The 21,681-nt window shown below is 36.6% G+C and overlaps 1 protein-coding gene across 4 annotated transcripts in view; it reads left to right on the forward strand.

The window, feature by feature from the left end:
• RAB3IP (RAB3A interacting protein) overlaps positions 1-21,681 on the forward strand; it is a 65,879-nt gene that overhangs the window by 26,106 nt on the left and 18,092 nt on the right. For 3 of the 4 annotated variants that reach the window (XM_032295482.1, XM_032295498.1, XM_032295477.1), the window contains exon 4: positions 15,563-15,658. The exons of the other annotated variant lie outside the window; for it this stretch is intronic. In XM_032295482.1, coding sequence (XP_032151373.1) covers positions 15,563-15,658 — 96 coding nt within the window. The remainder of the gene's footprint in view (positions 1-15,562; positions 15,659-21,681) is intronic. 4 annotated transcript variants of the gene reach the window in all.

Here is a 21,681-nt window from a genome sequence, read left to right on the forward strand (position 1 = left end):
ACAGTAGTTGAACTAATTTACACTCCCACCAACAGTGTAAAAGCATTCTTATTTCTCCACATCCTCTCTAGCATCTGTTGTTTCCTGACTTTTTAATGATCGCCATTCTAACTGGCATGAGATGGTATCTCAATGTGGGTTTGATTTGCATTTGTCTAATGACCATTGATGATGAGTCTTTTTTCATATATTTGTTGGCTGCATATATGTCTTCTTTTGAGAAGTGTCTGTTCATATCCTTCGCCCACTTTTTGATGGGGTTGTCTTTTTCTTGTAAACTTGTTTAATTGTAGATTCTGGATATTAGCTCTTTGTCAGATGGATAGATGGTAGAAATTTTATCACATTCTGTACATTGCCTGTTCTCTCTGATGATAGTTTCTTTTGCTGTGCAGAAGCTGTTTAGTTTAATTAGATCTCATTTGTCATTTTGGCTTTTGTTGCCATTGCTTTTGGTGTTTTAGTCATGAAGTCTTTGCCCATGCCTATGTCTTGAATGATATTGCCTAGGTATTCTTCTATGGTTTTTATGGTTTTAGGTCTTTTCTATGTAAGGTGTAAGGAAGGGATCCAGTTTTAGCTTTCTGCATATGGCCAGCTGATTTTCCCAACACCATTTGTCGAATAGGGAATCCTTTCCCTATTGCTTATTTTTTTCAGGTTTGTCAAAGATCAGATGGTTGTAGATGTGTGGTGTTATTTCTGAGGCCTCTGTTCTGTTCTATCGGTCTATGTATCTGTTTTGGCACCAGTACCATGCTGTTTTGGTTACTGTGGCCTTGTAGTATAGTTTGAAGTCAGGTAGCGTGATGCCCCCAGCTTTGTTCTTTTTTACCTCACATTGTCTTGGCTATGTGAGCTCTGTTTTGGTTCCATATGAAATTTAAAGTAGCTTTTTTTCTAATTCTGTGAAGAAAATCAGTGGTAGCTTGATGGGGATAGCATTGAATCTATAAATTACTTTGGGCAGTATAGTCATTTTCATGATATGAGCATAGAATGTTTTTCCATTTGTTGGTGTCCTCTCTTATTTCCTTGAGCAGTGGTTTATAGTTCTCCTTGAAGAGGTTCTTTACATTCCTTATACATTGTATTCCTAGGTATTTTATTCTCTTTGTAGCAACTGTGAATGGGAGTTCACTCATGAGTTGGCTGTTTGTCTCTTACTGGTGTATGGGAATGCTTGTGCTTTCTGCATGTAGATTTTGTATCCTGAGACTTTGCTGAGGTTACTTATCAGCGTGGGCTTTCTAAATATACAGTCATGTCATCTGCAAACAGAAACAGTTTGACTTCCTGCCTTCCTAATTGAATGCCCTTTATTTCTTTCTCTTGCCTTATTGCCCTGGTCAGAACTTCCAGTACTCTGTTGAATAGAAATGGTCAGAGAGGGCATCCTTGTCTTGTGATGGTTTTCAAAGGGAAGCTTCCAGTTTTTGCCCATTCAGTATGATATTGGCTGTGAGTTTGTCATATATAGCTCTTGTTATTTTGAGATTTGTTCCATCAATACCTAGTTTATTGGGAGTTTTTAGCATGAAGCGGTGTTGAATTTTATCAAAGGCCTTTTCTGCATCTATTGAGATAATCATGTGTTTGTTGTCATTGATTCATTTTATGTGATGGATTACATTTATTGATTTACGTATGTTGAACCAGCCTTGCATCCCAGGGATGAAGCCACCTTGATCATGGTGGATAAGCTTTTTGATGTGCTGTTGGATTCAGTTTGCCAGTATTTTATTGAGGATTTTTGCATCAGTGTCCATCAAGGATATTGGCCTGAAATTTTTATTTTTTGTTGTGTCTCTGTCAGGTTTTGGTATTAGGATGACATAGGTCTCATAAAATCAGTTAGGGAGGATTCCCTCTTCTTCTGTTGTTTGCAGTAGTTTCAGAAGGAATGGTACCAGCTCCTCTTTGTACCCCTGGTAGAATTCGGCTGTGAATCTGTCTGGTCCTGGGCCTTTTTTGGTTGGTAGGCTAGTTAATTACTGCCTCAATTTCAGAACTTCTTACTGGTCTATTCAGGGATTCGACTTCTTCCTGATTTAGTCTTGAGAGGGTGTATATGTCTAGGAATTTATCCATTTCTTCTAGATTTTCAAGTTTATTTCTGTAGAGCTGTTTATAGTATTCTCTGATGGTAGTTTGTATTTCTGTGGGATCACTGGTGATATCCCGTTTATCATTTTTGATCCTTCTTTTTTTTTTTTTTTAAATAGAGTCTTGCTCTCCTGCCTCAGCCTCCCGAGTAGCTAGGATTACAGGTGGTCATCACTGTGCCTGGCTAATGTTTTTGTGTGTGTATTTTTAGTAGAGACTGGGTTTCACCATCTTAGCCAGGGTGGTCTCAAAGTCCTGACCTCATGCTCCACCCACTTCAACCTCCCAAAATGCTGAGATTGCAGGTGTGAGCCACTGTGCCCAGCCTCTTTTCTTCTTCATTAGTCTGGCTGGCAGTCTGTCTGTTTTGCTGATCTTTTCAAAAAACCAGCTCCTGGATTCATTGATTTTTTGAAGGGTCTTTCGTATCTCTATTTCATTCAGTTCTGCTCTGATCTTAGTTATTTCTTGTCTTCTGCTAGCTTTTGAATTGTTTGCTCTTGCTTCTCTAGTTCTTTTAATTGTGATGTTAGGTTGTTGATTTTAGATCTTTCCTGCTTTCTCTTGTGGCCATTTAGTGCTATAAATTTCCCTCTACTGCTTTGGCTGTGTACTAGAGTTTCTTGTATGTTGTGTCTTTGTTCTTATTGGTTTCAAAGAACTTATTTGTTTCTGCCTTGATTTTGTTATTTACTCAGTAGTCATTCAGGAACAGGTTGTTCAGTTTCCATATAGTTGTGTGGTTTTGAGTGAGTTTCTTAATACTGTGTTCTAATTTGATTGCATTGTGGTCTGAGAGACTTTTTGTTATGATTTCCATTCTTTGCATTTGCTGAGGAGTGTTTTACTTCCAATTATGTGATCAATTTTAGATAACTGCAATGTGGTGCTGAGAAGAATGTATATTCTGTCAATTGAGGGTGGAGAATTCTGTAGATGTCGATTAGGTCTGCTTGGTCCAGGGCTGAGTTCAAGTCCTGAATATCCTTGTTAATTTTCTGTCTCATTGATCTGTGTAATATTGACAGTGGGGTGTTAAAGTCTCCCACAATTATTGTGTGGGAGTCTAAGTCTCTTTGTAGGTCTCTAAGAACTTGCTTTATGAATCTTGGTGCTCCTGTATTGGGTGCATATATATTTAGGATAGTTAGATCTTCCTGTTGCATTGATCCTTTTACCGTTATATAATGCCCTTCTTTGTCTTTTTAGATCTTTGTTGGATTAAAGTCTGTTTCATCAGAGACTAGGGTTGCAACCCCTGCTCTTTTTTTTTTTTTCTTTTCATTTGCTTGGCAAATATTCCTCTATCCCTTTATTTTGAGCCTGTTTACGTCTTTGCACATGAAATGGGTCTCCTGAATTGAGCATACCGAATGGGTCTTGACTCTTTATCCAATTTGCCAGTCTGTGTCTTTTAACTGGGGCATTTAGCCTGTTTACATTTAAGGTTAATATTATATGTGAATTTGATCCTTTTGTTATGATGCTAATTATTTTGCTTATTAGTTGATGCAGTTTCTTCATAGTGTCAGTGGTCTTTACAATTCAGTATGTTTTTGCAGTGGCTGGTACCAGTTTTTTCTTTCCATATTTAGTGCTTCCTTCAGGAGCTCTTGTAAGGCAGGCCTGGTGGTGACAAAGCCTGTCACCATTTGCTTGTCTGTAAAGGATTTTATTTCTCCTTCACTTATGAAGGTTTGGTTGGCTGGATATGAAATTCTGGGTTGAAAATTCTTTTCTTTAAAAATTTTGAATATTGGCCCCCACTCTCTTCTGGCTTGTGGGTTTTTGCTAAGAGAGTCACTGTTAGTTTGATGGGCTTTCCTCTGTGGGTTACACAACCTTTCTCTGTGGCTGCCCTTAACATTTTTTCCTTCATTTCAACCTTGGTGAATCTGACGACTCTGTGTCTTGGGGTTGCTCTTCTTGAGGAGTATCTTTGTGGTGTTCTCTGTATTTCCTGAATTTGAATGTTGGCCTGTCTTGCTAGGTTGGGGAAATTCTGGATAATATCCTGAAGAGTGTTTTCCAACTTGGTTCCATTCTCCCTGTCACTTTCAGGTACACCAATCAAATGTAGGTTTGGTCTCTTCACATAGTCCTATATTTGTTGTAGACTTTGTTCATTACTTTTCATTCTTTTTTCTCTAATCTTGTCTTCACGGTTTATTTCATTGAGTTAATCTTCAGTCTCTGATATCCTTTCTTCTGCTTGATGGATTTCGCTATTGAATCTTGTGTATGCTTCACGAAGTTCTCGTGCTGTGTTTTTCAGCTCCATCAGGTCATTTATGTTCTTCTCTAAACTGGTTATTCTAGTTAGCAATTCGTCTAACCTTTTTTCGAGATCTTAGCTTCTTCGTGTTGGGTTAGAACATGCTACTTTAACTTGGAGGAGTTTTTTATTATCCACCTTCTGAAGCCTACTTCTGTCAATTTGTCAAACTCATTCTCCATCCAGTTTTGTTCCCTTGCTGTTGCAGAGTTTTGATCCTTTGGAGGAGAAGAGGCATTCTGGTTTTCGGTATTTTCAGCGTTTTTACATTGGTTTTTTCCTCATCTTTGTGGATTTATCTACCTTTGGTCTTTGATATCAGTTAGCTTCGGATGGAGTTTCTGTGTGGCCATCCTTTTGGTTGATGTTGATGCTGTTCCTTTTTGTTTGTTAGATTTCCTTCTAACAGGCCCCTCCGCTGCAGGTCTGCTGGAGTTTTCTGGAGGTCCACTCCAGACCCTCTTTGCCTGTATCACCAGTGGAGCCTGCATGCAGAACAGCAAAGGTTGCTGGCTTCCTCTGGAAGCTTCGTCCCAGAGGGGAACCCACCTGATGCCAGCCTGAGCTCTCCTGTATGAGGTGTCTATTGACCCCTGCTTGTTGGTGTCTCCCAGTCAGGAGGCACGGGGGTCAGGGACCCACTTGAGGAAGCAGTCTGTTCTTAGCAGAAATCCAGTGCTGTGCTGGGAGATCCGTCAGAGGAAAAGATCCTTCTCTTCAGAGCCAGCAGGCAGGAACATTTAAGTCTGTTGAAGCTGTGCCCACAGCTGCTGCTCCTCCCAGGTGCTCTGTCCCAGGTAGATGGGAGTTTGATCTATAAGCCCCTGACTGGGGCTGCTGCCTTTCTTTTAGAGATGCCTTACCCAGAGGGGAGGAATCTAAAGAGGCAGTGTGGCTACAGTGGCTTTGCCAAGCTGTGGTGGGTTCTGCCCAGTTCAGACTTCCTGGCAACTTTGTTTACACTGAGGAGAAAACCCCTACTCAAGCCTCAGTAATGGCAGACGCCCCTCCCCCCACCAAGCTTGAGTATCCCAGGTCAGCTTCAGACTGCTGTGCTGGCAGGGAGAATTTCAAGCCAGTGGATCTTTCCTTGCTGGGCTCCATGAGGGTTGGGATCTGCTGAGCTAGGCCACTTGGGTTCCTGGCTTCAGCATTTTTTCCAGGGGAGCGAATAGTTCTGTTTCACTGGCATTCCACGTGCCACTGGGGTATGAAGAAAAACTCCTGCAGCTATCTCAGTGTCTGCCCAAAGGGCTGCCCAGTTTTGTGCTTGAAACCCTGGGCCCTGGTGGTGTAGGCGCCGGAGGGAATCTCCTGGTCTGGAGGTTGTAAAGACCGTGGAAAAAGCATAGTGTCTGGGCCATAGTGCATTTTTCCTCACGGCATAGTCTTTTATGGCTTCCCTGGGGTAGAGGAGGGAGTTCCTTGACCCCTTGCGCTTCCTGGGTGAGGCGATGCCCCACCCTGCTTTGGCTTACCCTGTGTGGGCTGCACCCACTCTCTAACCAGTCCCAGTGAGATGAGCTTGGTACCTTAGTTGGAAATGCAGAAATCACCCGCCTTCTGCGTTGATCTCGCTGGGAGCTGCAGACCGGAGCTGTTCCTGTTCGGCCATCTCGCCAGCCACCTCTCAAATAAAAATCGATCTGATGGTTTTATAACAGAGAGTTTCTCTTCACAATCTCTTTTCTCTTGCCTGCCGCCATGTGAGATGTGTCTTTTACCTTCTGGCATGATTGTGAGCCTACTCTCCCCCAACCACCCCCACCAGCAGTGTGGAACTGTAAGTCCATTAAACCTCTTGTCTTTGTAAATTGCCTAGTCTCAGGTTTGTCTTTATCAGCAGCATGAAAACAGACTAATACATGCCCAGATTAAAAATGGTATTCTGCTCTTGGACCTGGGTTTGGGAAAATGTCTGCAGCTTTCCCCAGTGTCCTTTCCTCATAGTGTCTCCAAGCCTCTCCCCAAGTTAAGTCCAGGGATTGGGAGAAATAAAGTGCTCTCCTTCAGCCAGGATAGCTTGGGACCCCAGTGGACAGATGAATCCCAGAGGGATGTCCTCTGCCTCTCACATACTCGGGCTTCACTCACTTTTATCAGCCAGACACTATCATAGGGGCTATTTGTCAGCATTCTCCTCCCTGGGATCTGGGGTGTCTTTTATGATTCTGGTGGATTGCTGTTTTCTCTTTATGTCCTATCTTGTGATTTCCAAGTGGCTGAGGCATCCTCAAATCCTCTAATCACCATCTTGGGGAAGCAGAAAACCAAAAGCAAATATTTATTGAATAACCAAAGTACTCACAGCATTATACTAGGTTGTGTCGGGGGATGAAATAATCTAGATATGACTCTTTAAGGAGTTTACTAGTTGGGGAGAAGCAGCATGTATTTTAAGGTGATGTTTCATTCATTCATTCTGAGTTGTGCATTTTTTTCAACTGACATCCTGAAATTAATATAGGTCTTAAAATTTCAGTCAGCTAGACATTAATCGTGACATTTATCATTGCCTTCTTGTGTGTGAACTTGTCATAGCTGTATTATAAATTTAATTGAATTATGTGAGCTGGGTTCCATATTTGTGATTTTAATTACTGGGTTAATATCTTCAAAAGGATCTCACTGTGATATGATATCAAAACAAAGTTCACAAAAAAAGCACAGTTACATATGGTAAAAGTCTATAAGTTTAAAATAAAAATTCCAACTGGAAAAAAGAAGATATAGATTCATCAATAGTATATTTTTGATGTCCAGAATATTTTACTAAAAAATGATGAAGTCTTGAATTTGATGAAATACACTTGATTATAGAGTCCTCATAGTCTTCTGTGTTCTAAATATACTCATCCCTTGATATCCATGGGGGGTTTTATTCCAGCCCCCCAAACCCACCCCCCTGACCCTGTCAGGAATATCAAAATCAATAGATCCTCAATTACGTAGTGTTTGCATATAACCTATGCACATTCTCCTGTATGCCTTAAATCAGTCTCTACGTTACAATACCTAATACAATATAAATGCTGTATAAATAGTTGTTATACTATATTGTTTTATACAAATTTGTGTTTTTATTGTTTTGTCTTTATTTTGATCTGTGGTTTGGTGAATATGCTGATGTGGACCCTGTTGATGCAGAACCTGTGTACACAGAGGGCTGACTGTATCTCTCAAATGTTTTTTCTCCAGTACCACTCTGAATCCATACCTCATGCTTAAAATATTGCAGTGATTAGTTTTGTCTCTTTCCATTTTTTTTTAACCTAGCCATAATGCCCAAGTTACATTAAAAAAAAAAGTGTGATTTTTAACTGACAGATAGTAATTGTATATATTTATGTGACACAGTGGTGTGTGTGTGTGTGTGTGTGTGTGTGTATGTATCTATCTACATGTATATATCTACATACACAGATATATACACACATACATTGTATAATGATCAAATCAGAGAAATCAGCATTGCCATCACTTCAAATATTTATTGTTTCTTTGTGATAAGACATTAAAAATCTCTTCTAGCTATTTCACAGTATACAATGCATTATCATTAACTATTCACCCTGCTGTGCAGTAAAATACCAGAACTTATTTCTCCCATACTGTAACTTTGTATCTGTTTACAAACCTCTCCCCATTCTACTTCTCCCTACTCCTCCCAGCTTTTGATAACCACTATTCTGTGCTCTATTTCTATGAGGTCAAATTTTTTAGATTCTACATATGAGCGAGATCATGCAATATTTGTCCTTCTCTACTTGGCTTATTTCACTTAACAAAATGTCCTCTAGGCTTATCCATGTAGTCACAAATGACAGGATTTAATTCTTGTTTATGGCTGAATAGTATTCCATTGTGTATATATACCGCATTTAAAATACTCCAGCCAGGTCTGGTGGCTCATGCTTGTAATTCTAGTACTTTGGAAGGCCAAAGTGGGAGGATTGCTTGAGCAATGGGCATTTGAGACCAGCCTAGGTAACATAGCAAGACTCCATTTCTGCAAAAAATAAATTAGCCAGACATGGTTGTGCATGCCTGTGGTCCCAGCTCCTTGGAAACTTGAGGTGGGAAGATTGCTTGAGTCTGTGTGGTTGAGGCTGCAGTGAACTGTGATCATGTCACTGTACTCCAGTCAGGGTGACAGAGTGACACCCTGTCTCAAAAAAAAAAAAAATGTTCATTCACTAATGAACACTTAGGTTGATTCCATGTCTTAGCTATTGAGAATAGTGCTGCAGTAAACTTGGGACTGCAGCTGTCTCTTTGATATACTGATTTTATTTTCCGTGGATTTTATTCCCAGTAATTGAATTGTTGGACATTATAATTCAATTTTTAATTTTTTGGGTAATCTCCATACTGTTGTCTGTAATGGCTGTGCTAATTAATATTACCACCACTGTATAAAAGTTTCCCTTTCTCCACATCCTCCTCAGCGTTTGTTATTTTTTGTCATTTTGATGATACCCATTACCTTAATTATTAATGATGTTGAGCATTTTTTTATATACCTGTTGGTCATTTGTATATCTTCTTTTGAGAGATGTTTATTCAGGTCTTTTGCCCATTTTAAAATTATGTTATTTGTATTTTTGCCATTGAGTTGTTTCAGTTTCTGGGAGTGAGTGCTGAATTCCCTTACTGTTATTATATGACAGACTATTCTTTTAGGTCTGTTAATATTTAATTTATGTATTTGGGTGCTCCAATTTTTATATCCTATTTATTGGCCCCCGTTTCGTTACATAATACTCTTGTTTCTTTTTACGGGTTTTGGCTTAAAGTCTATTTTATCTAATATAAGTAATGTAGCTACCCCTGCTTTCTTTTGTTTTTCTATTTGCATTGAATGTCTTTTCTTTCAGTCTCTGTATGTCCTTACAGGGGATTTAAATCTCTTGTAGGCAGTGTAGAGTTGGGTCTTGTTTTTTAATTCATTAATTCACTCTGTCTCTTATTGGATATTTTAATCTATTTACATTCAAGATAATTATTAATAAGTAAAGACTACTGCAATTTTGGTATTTCTTTTATAGTTGTTTTGTAAATCCTTCCTTCCTCTTTTAACTGTCTTCCTTTGTGGTTAAGTGATTTTCCCTAGTAATATGTTTTGATGCCTTGCATACTTTTAGTGTATCGTAGGATTTTGCCTTGTGGTTACCATGAGGCTTATGAAAAACATAACCAGTTATTTTAAACTGCCAACAACTTAATTTTGATCTCAAAGAAAATAAAGAAAATGTACACTTTATTCTTTTCCCACATTTTGAATTTTTGATGTTACAATTTATATCTTTGTATATTGTCTATCTATTAACAAAGTATTATAGCTATTATTTTTAATAGTTTTGTCTTTTAGTCTTAATACTAAAGATAGGAGTGTTTTATATACCACTATTACAATATTAGAGTATTCTGAATTTGTCTGTGTACTTACTTGTGCCAGTGATTTTTATACTTTTTGAAGTTTCTGTTACATGTTAGCATTCTTTTCTTTCAGTTTGAAAAACTCCCTTTAGCATTTCTTTTAAGACAGGTCTGATGGTATTGAATACCTTCAGCTTTTGTTTTTCTGGGAAACTTTTAATCTTCATTTCTGAAAGATGGCTTTGCTGGGTACAGTATTCTTGATGTTTTTGTTTGTTTGCCTTTTCCTTCAGCTCTCTGAATATATTCTCCTAATTCTTCCTGACCTGCAAGTTTCCTGCGGAGAATTATGTTGCCAGGCACAGTGGAATTCTTTTATATGTTAACTTCTTTTCTCTTGCTGCTTTCAGAGTCTTCTCCTTGTCTTTCATCTTTGAGAGCTTGATTATAATATGCCTTGGGATTGTCTTATTTAAGTTGAATATGATTAGTGATCTTTGACTTTCCTTTACCTGGATTTTATCTTTCTCCAGGTTTTGAAAAGTTTCTGTTATTATTTCTTTTGATGTGCCTTCTACCTCTTTGTCTTTATTCCTCTTGAACTCCCATTGGCTCGAACATTTGCTCTTTCGATGCTATCCCATAGATCTTGCAAGCTTTCTTCATTCCTCTTTATTTTCTTTTTTCCTCTCTGCCTGTATATTTTTCACTTATCCTACCTTTGAGCTCACTCATTCTTCTGCTTGGTCAGTGCTGTTGTTGAAGTTCTCTATTGCATTTTTCACTGAATTCACTACATTTTCCAGCTAGCGAATATTTATTATTATTATTTCAAGGTCTCTGTTAAATTTTTTCTGATAAATTTCTGAATTGTTTATCTGTATTTTCTTGAAGTTCACTGTTAAGTTCCTTAGCACAGCTGGTTTGATTTTTATTATGACAGATCACACATCTCCATCTTTTTAGGGTCTGTTATTAACACCTTATTTACTGACACCTTATTTTGTCTCTTTGGTGAAGTCATAATTCCCTGATTGTTCTTAATGTTTGTGGATGTACATTGATGTCTGCTTATTAACAAATTAATTATTTATTCAAGTCTTTGCGTAGACTGGCTGTTGTCAAGCCTGTTAGTGCTGCAGCCATTTCAGCAGTAGAGGGTGCCTTAAGCCCATGTTTACCACTAGTCTCACGAGGGCTTCCAGGATGACGTGGTATTCCAGCCAGGATATACCTGATGATGACCCAAGGTAGGAGTACCCTGTGAAAAGTTGGCCAAGAACCCAAACCTGGGATCCTGTCCCGTTGGCTTAGACAGATGCATGTTTCCCAGTGGTTCCCTGAACAGATAGGACAGTTCCCCAACTGCAGCAAAAAGAACTGGAGCTGAGACTGGGTCCCCTTACACTCTGCTGTAGGATGGAGGCTGGTGAGCTTGCCCCTGTGGCCCACATGCATGTTTCGCAGCAGTTTCCTACATGGATGAGACCATTTACTACCTGCAGTGAGAGAAGCTGGAGCCCAGTCTGTGCTCCTTCACTGCTTTGAGACAGAGGCAGGCAAACCCACCATGGTTGGCCCAGGCAGGCAAGCTTCCCCCAGAAGCTCCCTGCACAGGTAGGACATTTCTGTGACTGCAGTGAGAGGGGCTGGAGCCGGGGAGTGGGATCCTTTAGGATCCGCTTGGGACAAAGGCTAGCAGGTCCTTCAAGGAGGCTCAGACAGACAAATCGTTCCTGCATTGTGGAATATGGGTAAATCTTCCTCTGGGCCCTTGTGCAGACAGTAATAAGCTGGGCCGATGGCTGGGTTGCAGAGGGATTGGAGCCAATTTACAGGGTAACTTTCAGGTCTGCTGCTAAGAACACTATCAGTGGGCAGATGAAACTTCCTGCCTAGGCACTAATGTGCTTTATTCCTCCTAGATCTCTCTCTCTTTTTTTTTTAGTTAGTATTTTAGAAGGTTAGATTTTTGTTTTGTTATTTTTAATCATATGTATTTATATATCTTAAAACTCCTTTATATACTACCTTTGTTTCCTTCCATAAACAATACTAAATAATTGTTTATTTCCTTTTCTTTTATAATTTAATTTTAGTTATAAGTATTATCTTAATGCCAGTCATTATGTTCATAAATGTACTTGGGTTTATCCTAGTTGATTTGAGAGCTTCAAGTTTTAACTCTTTTTTTTTTCCAGGATAATACTTAAGTTAGTACACTTAGTTTCATCTTTCTTTTAGTTTTTTTTATTTTGTTTTTTTTTTTTAATAACGTGTTATTTTTACATCCCTTGAGCTTGTATCATATTTATACATTTTGTCAGTTTCATTTCCATTTTTTAAAAATTGATGCTTTTTTAGAGCACTTTTAGGTTCACAGCAAAATTGAAAGTAGAGTCCCCATATACTTGCTGTCCCCACACATGCACAGCATCCCCTACTATTAACATCCCCTACCAGAGTGGTACATTTCTTAGAATTAATAAACCTCCATTGACACATTGTCTTCCAAAGTTCATAGTTTACGTTAGGGTTCACTCTTGGTGTTGTACATTCTGTGGATTTTGGCAAATGCATAATGTACCGTGAAACTATCATACAGAATAGTTTCACTGACTTAAAAATCCTCTGTGCTCTGCCTGCTCATCCCTTTCTCCCCATAAACCCTGGCAACCACTGATCTTTTTAACATCTCTGTAGTCTTGCCTTTTCCAAATTGTCATACAGTTGGAATCATATAGTGTATAGCCTTTTCAGATTGTCTTCTTTCACTTAGTAATGTGCACTTAATCTTTTATGTCTTTTCATGGCTTGATAGTTCATTTAGCACAAAATAATATTCCACTGTCTGGATGTACCACAGTTTTTAACCATTCAAGTAGTGAAGGCCATCTTGGTTGCTTCTAATTTTCGGCAATTATGAATGAATAAAGCTGCTATAAATGTATGTTTGCAGGTTTCTATGTGGACATGTTTTTGAATAATTTAGGCAAATACCAAGAAGTGTGATTGCTGGATTCCATGGTAAGAGTATGGCTAACTTTGTAAGAAATTGCCATACTATCTTCCAAAGTAGCTTTACCATTTTGCATTTTCACTAGCTATAAATTAAAGTTCCTTTTGGTTCACATTCTCTCTAGCATTTGGTATTACCAGTTTTAATCCCCCTTTGGGGGATTAAAAAACTATACTGCCACCACATTTACAACGCCACTAATTTGTGTTCTGAGTTTTGGCCATTCTAGTATTTATGTAGGTATCTCATTGTTTTAATTTGTGGCTCCTTAGTGAGATGCGATATTGATCATCTTTTCATACTATTTGTCATCTGTGTACCTGTCTTCTCTGGTAAATTGTCTGTTGTGGTCATTTGCCCAGTTTTTAATTGGGTTGTTTTTTTCTCACTGTTGAGTTCTAAATGTTATTTGTATATTTTGGATAACAGTAGTTTATCACATACGTCATTTGCAAATAGTTTTTCTCAATTTGTGTCTTGTCTTCTCATTCTCTTGATACTTCCATCTTTTAGTTGTAGCTCTAAAGTTAGATGTATTTTCTTCTTACCCCAATCCATCATCATGTTACAGCTTCTCCAGTTTTTTTTTTTTTTCCAATCTGAAAATTCTCTGGTCCACACAGGCAAGCTCATAGGAGAGATATTTTCTAAGTTCTTGAAGGTATGACTTTGTGGTTATACACTTGAAGGACACGTGGCTGGATATAAAATACTCAGATCGGCTGGGTGTGGTATAATCCCTGTACTCACGCCTGTAATCTCAGCACTTTGGGAGCCTGAGGTGGGAGGATCTCCTGAGGTCAGGAGTTTGAGACCAGCCTGCCCAAAGTGGCAAAAATACGAAAAATTAGCCAGACATGGTGGCGTGTGCCTGTAGTCCCAGCTACTCAGGAAACTGAGGCAGGAGACTTGCTTGAACCCAGGTGGCGGAATTTGCAGTGAGCCAAGATCGCGTCACTGTACTCTAGCCTGGGTAGCAGAGTGGGACTCCGTCTCAAAAAAAAAATACTCAGCTCACATTTTTTCCTTTGAGTATCTTAAAAATGTCACTTCATTGTTTTCTAACATAAATGTTGCTGTTGAAATTTAGTACCAATCTTATTTTCTTTCCCTTGTAGGTGATTTGTCTTTGTATTTAACTTTATTATTGTGATAACTTTACATATTTTTGTTTCCTGTGATTAAATGACGTGGATTGCCTGAACTATTAGGAAGAGGTTCCTGTGAAAGAATAAATCAGGATAGCTCTGTCAGTTTACATTTCAAAGTCTGTCTTCTCTGTTAATGGAGTGTGTGTGTAGCCACTTTTGTCTCTTAGGTAAGCCTTGGTCAAAAGGGTTTTTCTGTTATAGCACGTTGTTTCTAAGAGCTTTACATGTTTAGTATCCCATCATAAGATACTTATTTTCTCTTTATGGTATTTTCTCTGAACTGTTTCCTTTGGAACTTCACTAGTCCCTTCCCTCTTTATACCTGATCCTTCTTTCTCCCCGTTTTCATTGCCCTGCAGTTTTGTTTGAGATTTCAGAGTTTTTTCTCATTAGGGTGAGACTGTGTCCTTTTGGTGAGGGCTCTTTGTTACATACTCCTAAGATGCTTGAGGGTTTAGAGCTTCATAGCACTCTTTGCTGCCTATAGGACTGGCTATACAGGTTTTTACACTCACCTGCAACTTGGAGCCTGTGAAAACCTCTTCCTTTCTTTCCATTTATTCTTAGATTTGCTCTCCCAGTTTTCTCCAAGGATGGAGTCCTGTGCTTGTGGAATATTTATTAGTGATTTTTGGGTTTTGTTGCTTGGTAGGGTACCTCTGTTGTAGCTTTAATTTCTTGCTGCTTTTGTGTAGCTACTGATCATGTGTTGTGAGTAGTTTATCCACATTCTCTTAATATTCTGAGAATTATGGATTTTCTTTTACCTAGTTTCATTGAGATCGTCTCATATCCTTCTTGGTACATCTGGTTTTTAGGAGTTATCTTTGGGGGATTAAAAGATTATACTGCCACTACAATTATAACACCACTAACTCGTTGTTTTATTAATTTAATTGTGACTAATATGTAAGGGGCTTAGATTTTTTTTTTCCTACCTATTTTTGAAAGGTTAGTTTAAGGCTACTTTTCATCCTACATAATTGCCTATTTTTAATACCTGAATAAAGGAATTTTAAAGCATCTATATGTGACCTGGTGAGGAGTTGAATATAAATATAGACTGTGATTTTTGTTAACATTTTTCTTGATTTTAAATGCAAATATGCATCATTTATATTTGGTTATATTGTTTAATGGGGATAGTCTCCTAATAGATATTTTAGATTAATTGCAGTATGGTATATGAAGTTACCTATAAATAAATAGCTTTTAAATTAAACATGAAAACAAGTGAATTTTTATTGAAATTAATATGCATAATTAAATTTCTTGCTTGATGGAAATAAATATAGCAAAATACATATTTTTGGGGTCATTTTCTTTCATGAACATTTTAAAACAAGAATTAAGTTATTTTATTGTTTATTTTCAACTGTCATATATATTTTTAATTTTTGGATATTTTATGAAAGAAATGTGAAAATTTAATATGTTAGTTGGGATTTTCTGTAATTTTGGACTTGCCTGATTGTCTTTCACATAGCAGGTGCTAGATAAATATTTTCAATGTGAACATTGTAGGAAGCGACAGTATCCATATTTAATAATTTTATTAGTAAAGATTATATAGTCTGCTGAACCTAACTTCAAACTATGGAGATCCAAAATAAAATTGTCAATTTCTCTTAGGAACTGAAGTTAAAAGATGAAGAATGTGAGAGGCTTTCAAAAGTGCGGGATCAACTTGGACAGGAATTGGAAGAACTCACAGCTAGTCTATTTGAGGTTGGTCTATTTACATCTTGGCCAACAGCAACATCTTGACTTTTATATATTGACAAAATTGTTTTTTTGAGGGAATCTTGAAAAAGATTTGCTTGGCTTCATACATATTTATAAGTCTTCTAAGCAAAAGAGAAAATCTTTAAGCAATGTAGAGTTTACAAAACAACTATGGGCTACCAGTATCCGATTGTTAAAAAATGTATGTGTGCAAAGAAAGAAGGTAAATTTTAGTATTGATTTTTATTTTACGAAATATTTACAGGCTACCTTAGATTAACTATGTAAGACTGTACAGCTAAGAGGGCAAACTCTTTGAGATAGTCATCTTATATGGGATGATTGGAGAAATATTAGAAGGCACATCTTCTTGTAAAAAGGCATGCTTTTTATATCCAGCCTGCCACCAGGACTAAAATTTCTACCTAACTGGAGCAGTATTTCTCCATAGGGATGCCACTGACATTGTAGGATGTTTAGTGTCCTTGGTGTAAAACAGAGCCTATACATATACATATGTAGACAGATACAGAGAAGGAGAGAGAGAGACAGAGGCACTCATTATTATAGGGAGTTGGTTCTTGCTGTTATGGAGGCTAGCAAATCTCAGGGAGCTCCAGTTAGGAGTCAGCAAACTGGAGGCCAGGAGGGCTGATGGTGCACTTCCAGTCTGACTTTGAAAGTGTGAGAATTCGGAAGAGCAAAAGTTTCAGTTTGACCCTGAAAGCAGAAAAAACAACTCTTCCTTGGGGGAGGGTCACTCTTTTTTGTTCTATTCAGGCCATCAACTGATTGGATGAGGGTCACCCATATTCTAGAGGGCAGTCTACTTTATTCAATCTACCAATGTAAATGTTGTTCTTACCTAGAAACATTCAGAGTAATATTTGAGTACATAATTTGAGCACCTTGTGATTCAGTCAAGTTGACATATGCAATTAAATATCACAAAAGGCTTTGCTCAAAAAGTGCTAGTAATACTCCCTAATCATTTTGACAGCTTACAAGTATCTCTGAGGGGTGAGGTGAGGGTAATACTTCCATGATAAGGACTGTTGCCATAAAGTGCCTCCTTTGGGTTAAGACCCGAGTCTTTAGAAGTTCCTTAACGAAACATTGATGTGTTACTAGAATGGCTAGTGCCATTATCACTTAACAATATATATATATTTTTTTCTTAAAGATTTATTCTTAAAACTTTTATTATAATAAACCTGAAATTCCATCACCTTTTATTATTTATTCATAATCTATTTCAGTCTCAGGTATGTATATATTCTTACATAGTTATAATTTAATATTTGTGGTTTTTTTAAATAACATTTTCAATGTTACTACACTATCACTAATTGTAACGATAGTCATAATCTACCAGATGCCTGTTCCACAACTTTTATCATTACAAGTAACATTGCACTGAATGTCTTTCGACATGTAGGACCTTTCGTGCCTTCTCTGCTTCATACCTCTTTGCCTTCTTTTCTGTCCTTTTGGGGTCATTTTCTTTCATGAACATTTTAAAACTAATTTGTTTATTTCCTTAGCTAGCTAGTCATCAGATATGAGAGGAAAATGAATTTAAGGATAGGAAGAATGGAAAGTTAAAGAGATAGAATTTTTGTGACTTGTTATGTTTCTGTATATAGAGGGTTATACAGAAACATAAGATTTTTCTTCCAATATTGTCTGACTGGAAGAAAATTTTGTAGTGATATATGGATACTAGGTAAGAAAGCAAATATATTAAGCTATTTATGTTAATTTTGATTTCCTGACTACTTGCATTTAATTTTAGCCCTGCTTAGTTTTACCCATCTGTACACGTATGTATGTTCAGTTACATGAAATAGAAGGAGAAAAAACAAAGGGAAACTTCTACTTGTTAGTAGCAGGATGTGAAGGACCAGAAATGTAGTTTGTGCAGTTAGTGAAAATGCATATCTAAAAAAATACAGTTTGGAGTCTCTAACCTTTTCTAACCCAGCGGTGGCCATTGGATCAGTGTTGACACTGACTACTTTCTGGAAAACAGAGTACATTGATTAAAGATGATTTTGGTAATGAAGAAAATTGTATTTGAACCAATTATGAATTGTGAAAAAGGTGCCAAAAGTTTTTCTTTGGTCTTAATTGTGCTTTGATCTGTTTACTATTGTCTTATGAAAAGATACTTCTTTTTTGCACCTTATATGTGTGTGTGTATGTGTGCATAACTTTTTAATAATTGAAGATTATTCTGAGTAAACTGAATATGCACACTTTTGGTAAGCCTGACATGTATATTCGAATTAGGAGTTTTTTATCCTAATCTTTATAATTACACTTTGTATGTAATAATGTTGAGTTTTAAAAGTATCAAATACTTAACAGACCTCAAAAGTTATGTTTTTCTTCTAACACCTCCAATTTTCAGATAATATAAAATTAAATCAGTTGAAAGAATACTTTACAAAGCAGTCTACATCTCACATGGAGAATAAAGTCTTAAGATGTTGATGTTTTATAAGTTGGTTTAGTAAGTGTTTATGATAAGTCTAGTTCTCTCCCAGCAATAAATACTATGATGCATAGAGGGCAGATTATTATCATTTTATCTGAGAAGAAAAGTGAGGCATAGAGAGGCTAATGAGCATTGCAGGTAATCATATTCATGATTCTTGCTTTACCTACTGTGAAAATCGTAAGTGGCATTTCTATTTGTCTCAAACCACAGAGAAGAAGTCGTCACTGAGGCCTCTTATTTCTTCATTTCATGCTCAAATGATCAGTTAAGTCTTTTGATGCTACCTCTAGGACAAAGAGCAAATCACCTTCTAAGCCGCCATCATTTGTTAGCTAAATCAATAGATACCAAACTTTCTGATCCTCTACTTGATCAGTACAAGAAAAATTTGAGCATGTACCTCCATTATGATGAAGGTACCTAATATTTATTGAGAGATCCCTATGTGGTAGGCGCATGTAGGCGGTGTTCTATATGAACATATATACGTATTTATAAATTATACATACTTGGTAATGGACATACTAATGTGTTAACATATAAATACAAGTTTTAAAAGATAAGACAATGCTTTAAATTTGTATTCTGGTACAAAAATACCTTATTCTCATTAAAACATTAGTTATACGTACACATTTTATGTATGCTAAGTGACAGGGTTGTGATTGAATATGTTACTTTATTTTAGAAAATCTTGTTTCAACAGTTTATAATCCAGATGAAGGTCTGGTCTGAGTTCCATTCAAAAGTAAATATAATGCTGTTTATAACTCACACATCTATTGTTCTAATAGAAGAAGGACATCTTTCCCTATTTTAAATTGTTATACTTAAATTTTCAGTCCCATTACCAGTTATGTGAAGGTTTTTCAAGAAAAATCCTCTAGCAAATTTCTGTCTTCTCTAATACTAAAAAATTATTTCTACAAATTAATCAGATGATGTTACGTTTAAACAGTATTTTTGAGAAAGAGAAAACCTTCATCTGAATCACTGCTAACCAGATAGGAAAAAAATTTGTTTTCAAAGTTTGTAAGAATGTATATATAGATGTAAGGATCTACAGCCTGCAGGGTAAAATTAGCTTATCTTTACTTTTGCACAGCCTGTGAACTAATAGTGATTTTTACAGTTTTAAATGGTTGTGGGGGGAAAAAAAAAGATTTTGTGACATGAAAATTATACGAAAAATTTAATATTATATAAATTGGAGAACAAATGTAGAAGAATAACTATAATCACAGAAATTTGTTAATGGAGATACAACACAGAAGTAAAATCTGACATTACATAAAAGTGTGTGTGGGGAATCAAAGTGTAGAGTATCTGCATGTGATTGAAATTAAGTTGTTCTCAGCTTAAAAGAGACTCCTACAACTTTAAAATGTTTAATGTGAACCCATACCACAAAAAAGTTAGAGTAGATATACAAAAGATGAAAAGAAACTACACTACCACAAAAGATCATCAAGCCACAAGAAATAAATTAACAAAATGGTAAGAACAGTCCTTACTTTTCATTAATTATTTGAATGTAAATGGACTTAAAAGAAATAGGGTGGCTGAATGGATTTTTAAAAAGCCAACTGACTTGGCATGGTGACTTATACTTTTAATCTTAGTACTTTGGGAGACCAAGGAACGAAGATTGCTTGATGTCAGGAGCATCCAGGAGTTTGAGACCAGCCTGGGCAAATAGTGAGGCCCTGTGTCTAAAAAAATTAAAAATAAAAATTAGCTGGGCATGGTGGTGCATACTTGTAGTCCTAGCTACTTAGGAGACTGAGACGAGAGGGTGTTTGAGCTTGCAGTGAGCTATGATTGCACCAGTACACTTCATCCTGGGCAATAGAGTGAGATCCTGTTTCTTCCTTGTTGTTTTAAAAAGCCAACTGTATGTTGTCTGCGAGAGAGACACTTTGGATTCAAGGATACATACAGACTGAAAGTGAAGGAGTGGAGAAATATTTCCATGTAAATGATAGAAGACAGCAGGGGTAGCTATACTTATATCAGCCAGAATATACTATAAGTCAAAATAGTCACAGGAGAAAAAGGTCATTATATGATGACAAAAGAGTTCAACAGAAAAGTATAAAAGTTGTAAAGACAGTCTTGCATCACTTACGGTGGGAATATATTCTGAAAAATATATTGTTTGGTAATTTTGTCATCATGAGATTTCATCATTATGCAAATATCATAGCGTGTACTTAAACCTAGATGTGGTAAAAGCTAGATTGCATAGCCTACTATACACCTTGGCTATATGGTATTGCTTATTGCTTCTGGGCTACAAACCTGTACAACATGTTACTGTACTTAATACTGTAGGTAGTTGTGACATGATGGTAAATATTTATGTATCTAAACATAGAAAAGCTAAAGTAAAAATAAATATGGTATTATAATTTTATAGAACCACTGTAATATATGCAGTCCATTGTTCACTGACATGTTACATGGTGCATGACTGTATGTATGTACCCAACATCAAAGCACCTAAATGTATAAAACAAACTGAAAAGTCTGAAGGGAGATACAGCAAGACATTAATAGTAGGTGACTTCAGTAGGTACTTCCAGTCTCTCTAATGAATAGATTATTCAGGCAGAAAATTAATAAGGAAACAGAACTGCATAGCAATATAGACCAAATGGACGTAACAGATATGTATAGAACTTTTAACACAACAGCAAATGAATACGCATTCTTCTCAGGTGCACATGAAACATTCTCCATTATAGTTCATGTTAGGTCACAAAGCAGGCCTTAAATTTGAGAGAATCAGAATTATTCTCAGAATCTTTTTTTCCATTCACAGTGGAATCCAATTAGGAATTAATAATAGAAAACAGGAAAACTCAAATATATGGAAATTAAATAATTATTTTTTTGAACAACCTTTGGATCAAATAAAAAATGAAAAGGTAACTTGAAAAATTTCTTGAGACAGATGAAACTGAAAGCACGATTTAACAAAACTTATGAGATACAGAAAAAGCAGTAGTAAGAGGGATAAATGGCTGCATTAAAAAAGCAGAACAATCTCAAACAATCTAACTTTATACCTCAAGGAATCAAAAGGAGAGCAAACTAAATTCAAACTTAGCAGAGAGAAGGGAATAACAAAGAGTAGAAATGAATAGAGAATAGGAAAATAACAGAAAATATTAAGAAAACCAGAAGTTTGTTTTTTGAAAAAATAAAAATGCTTAGTAGGCAAACCAAGAAAAGAGAGGACTCAAATTGGAAATGAAAGAGGAGATATTACAATGGATGCTTTAGAAATAAAAAGGATTATAAGTGACTTTTATGAACCACATGCCAATCAATTGGATAATCTAGAAGGAATAAATTCCTAGACCATTTTCTGGAATCAAATTCCAGAAAATGGAATCAAGAAGTAGAAACAAAAAAGCCTAAGACTAGATGGTTTCACAGGTAAATTCTACCAAACATTCAAAGAAGAATCAGTGCCAATTCTTTTTACACTTAAAAATTTGAAGAGGAAACACTTCAA

This window comes from Sapajus apella, unplaced genomic scaffold, assembly GCF_009761245.1.
Source record: "Sapajus apella isolate SASKATOON/1434 unplaced genomic scaffold, GSC_monkey_1.0 scaffold2, whole genome shotgun sequence".
In the NCBI taxonomy this organism is placed as follows: domain Eukaryota; kingdom Metazoa; phylum Chordata; class Mammalia; order Primates; family Cebidae; genus Sapajus; species Sapajus apella.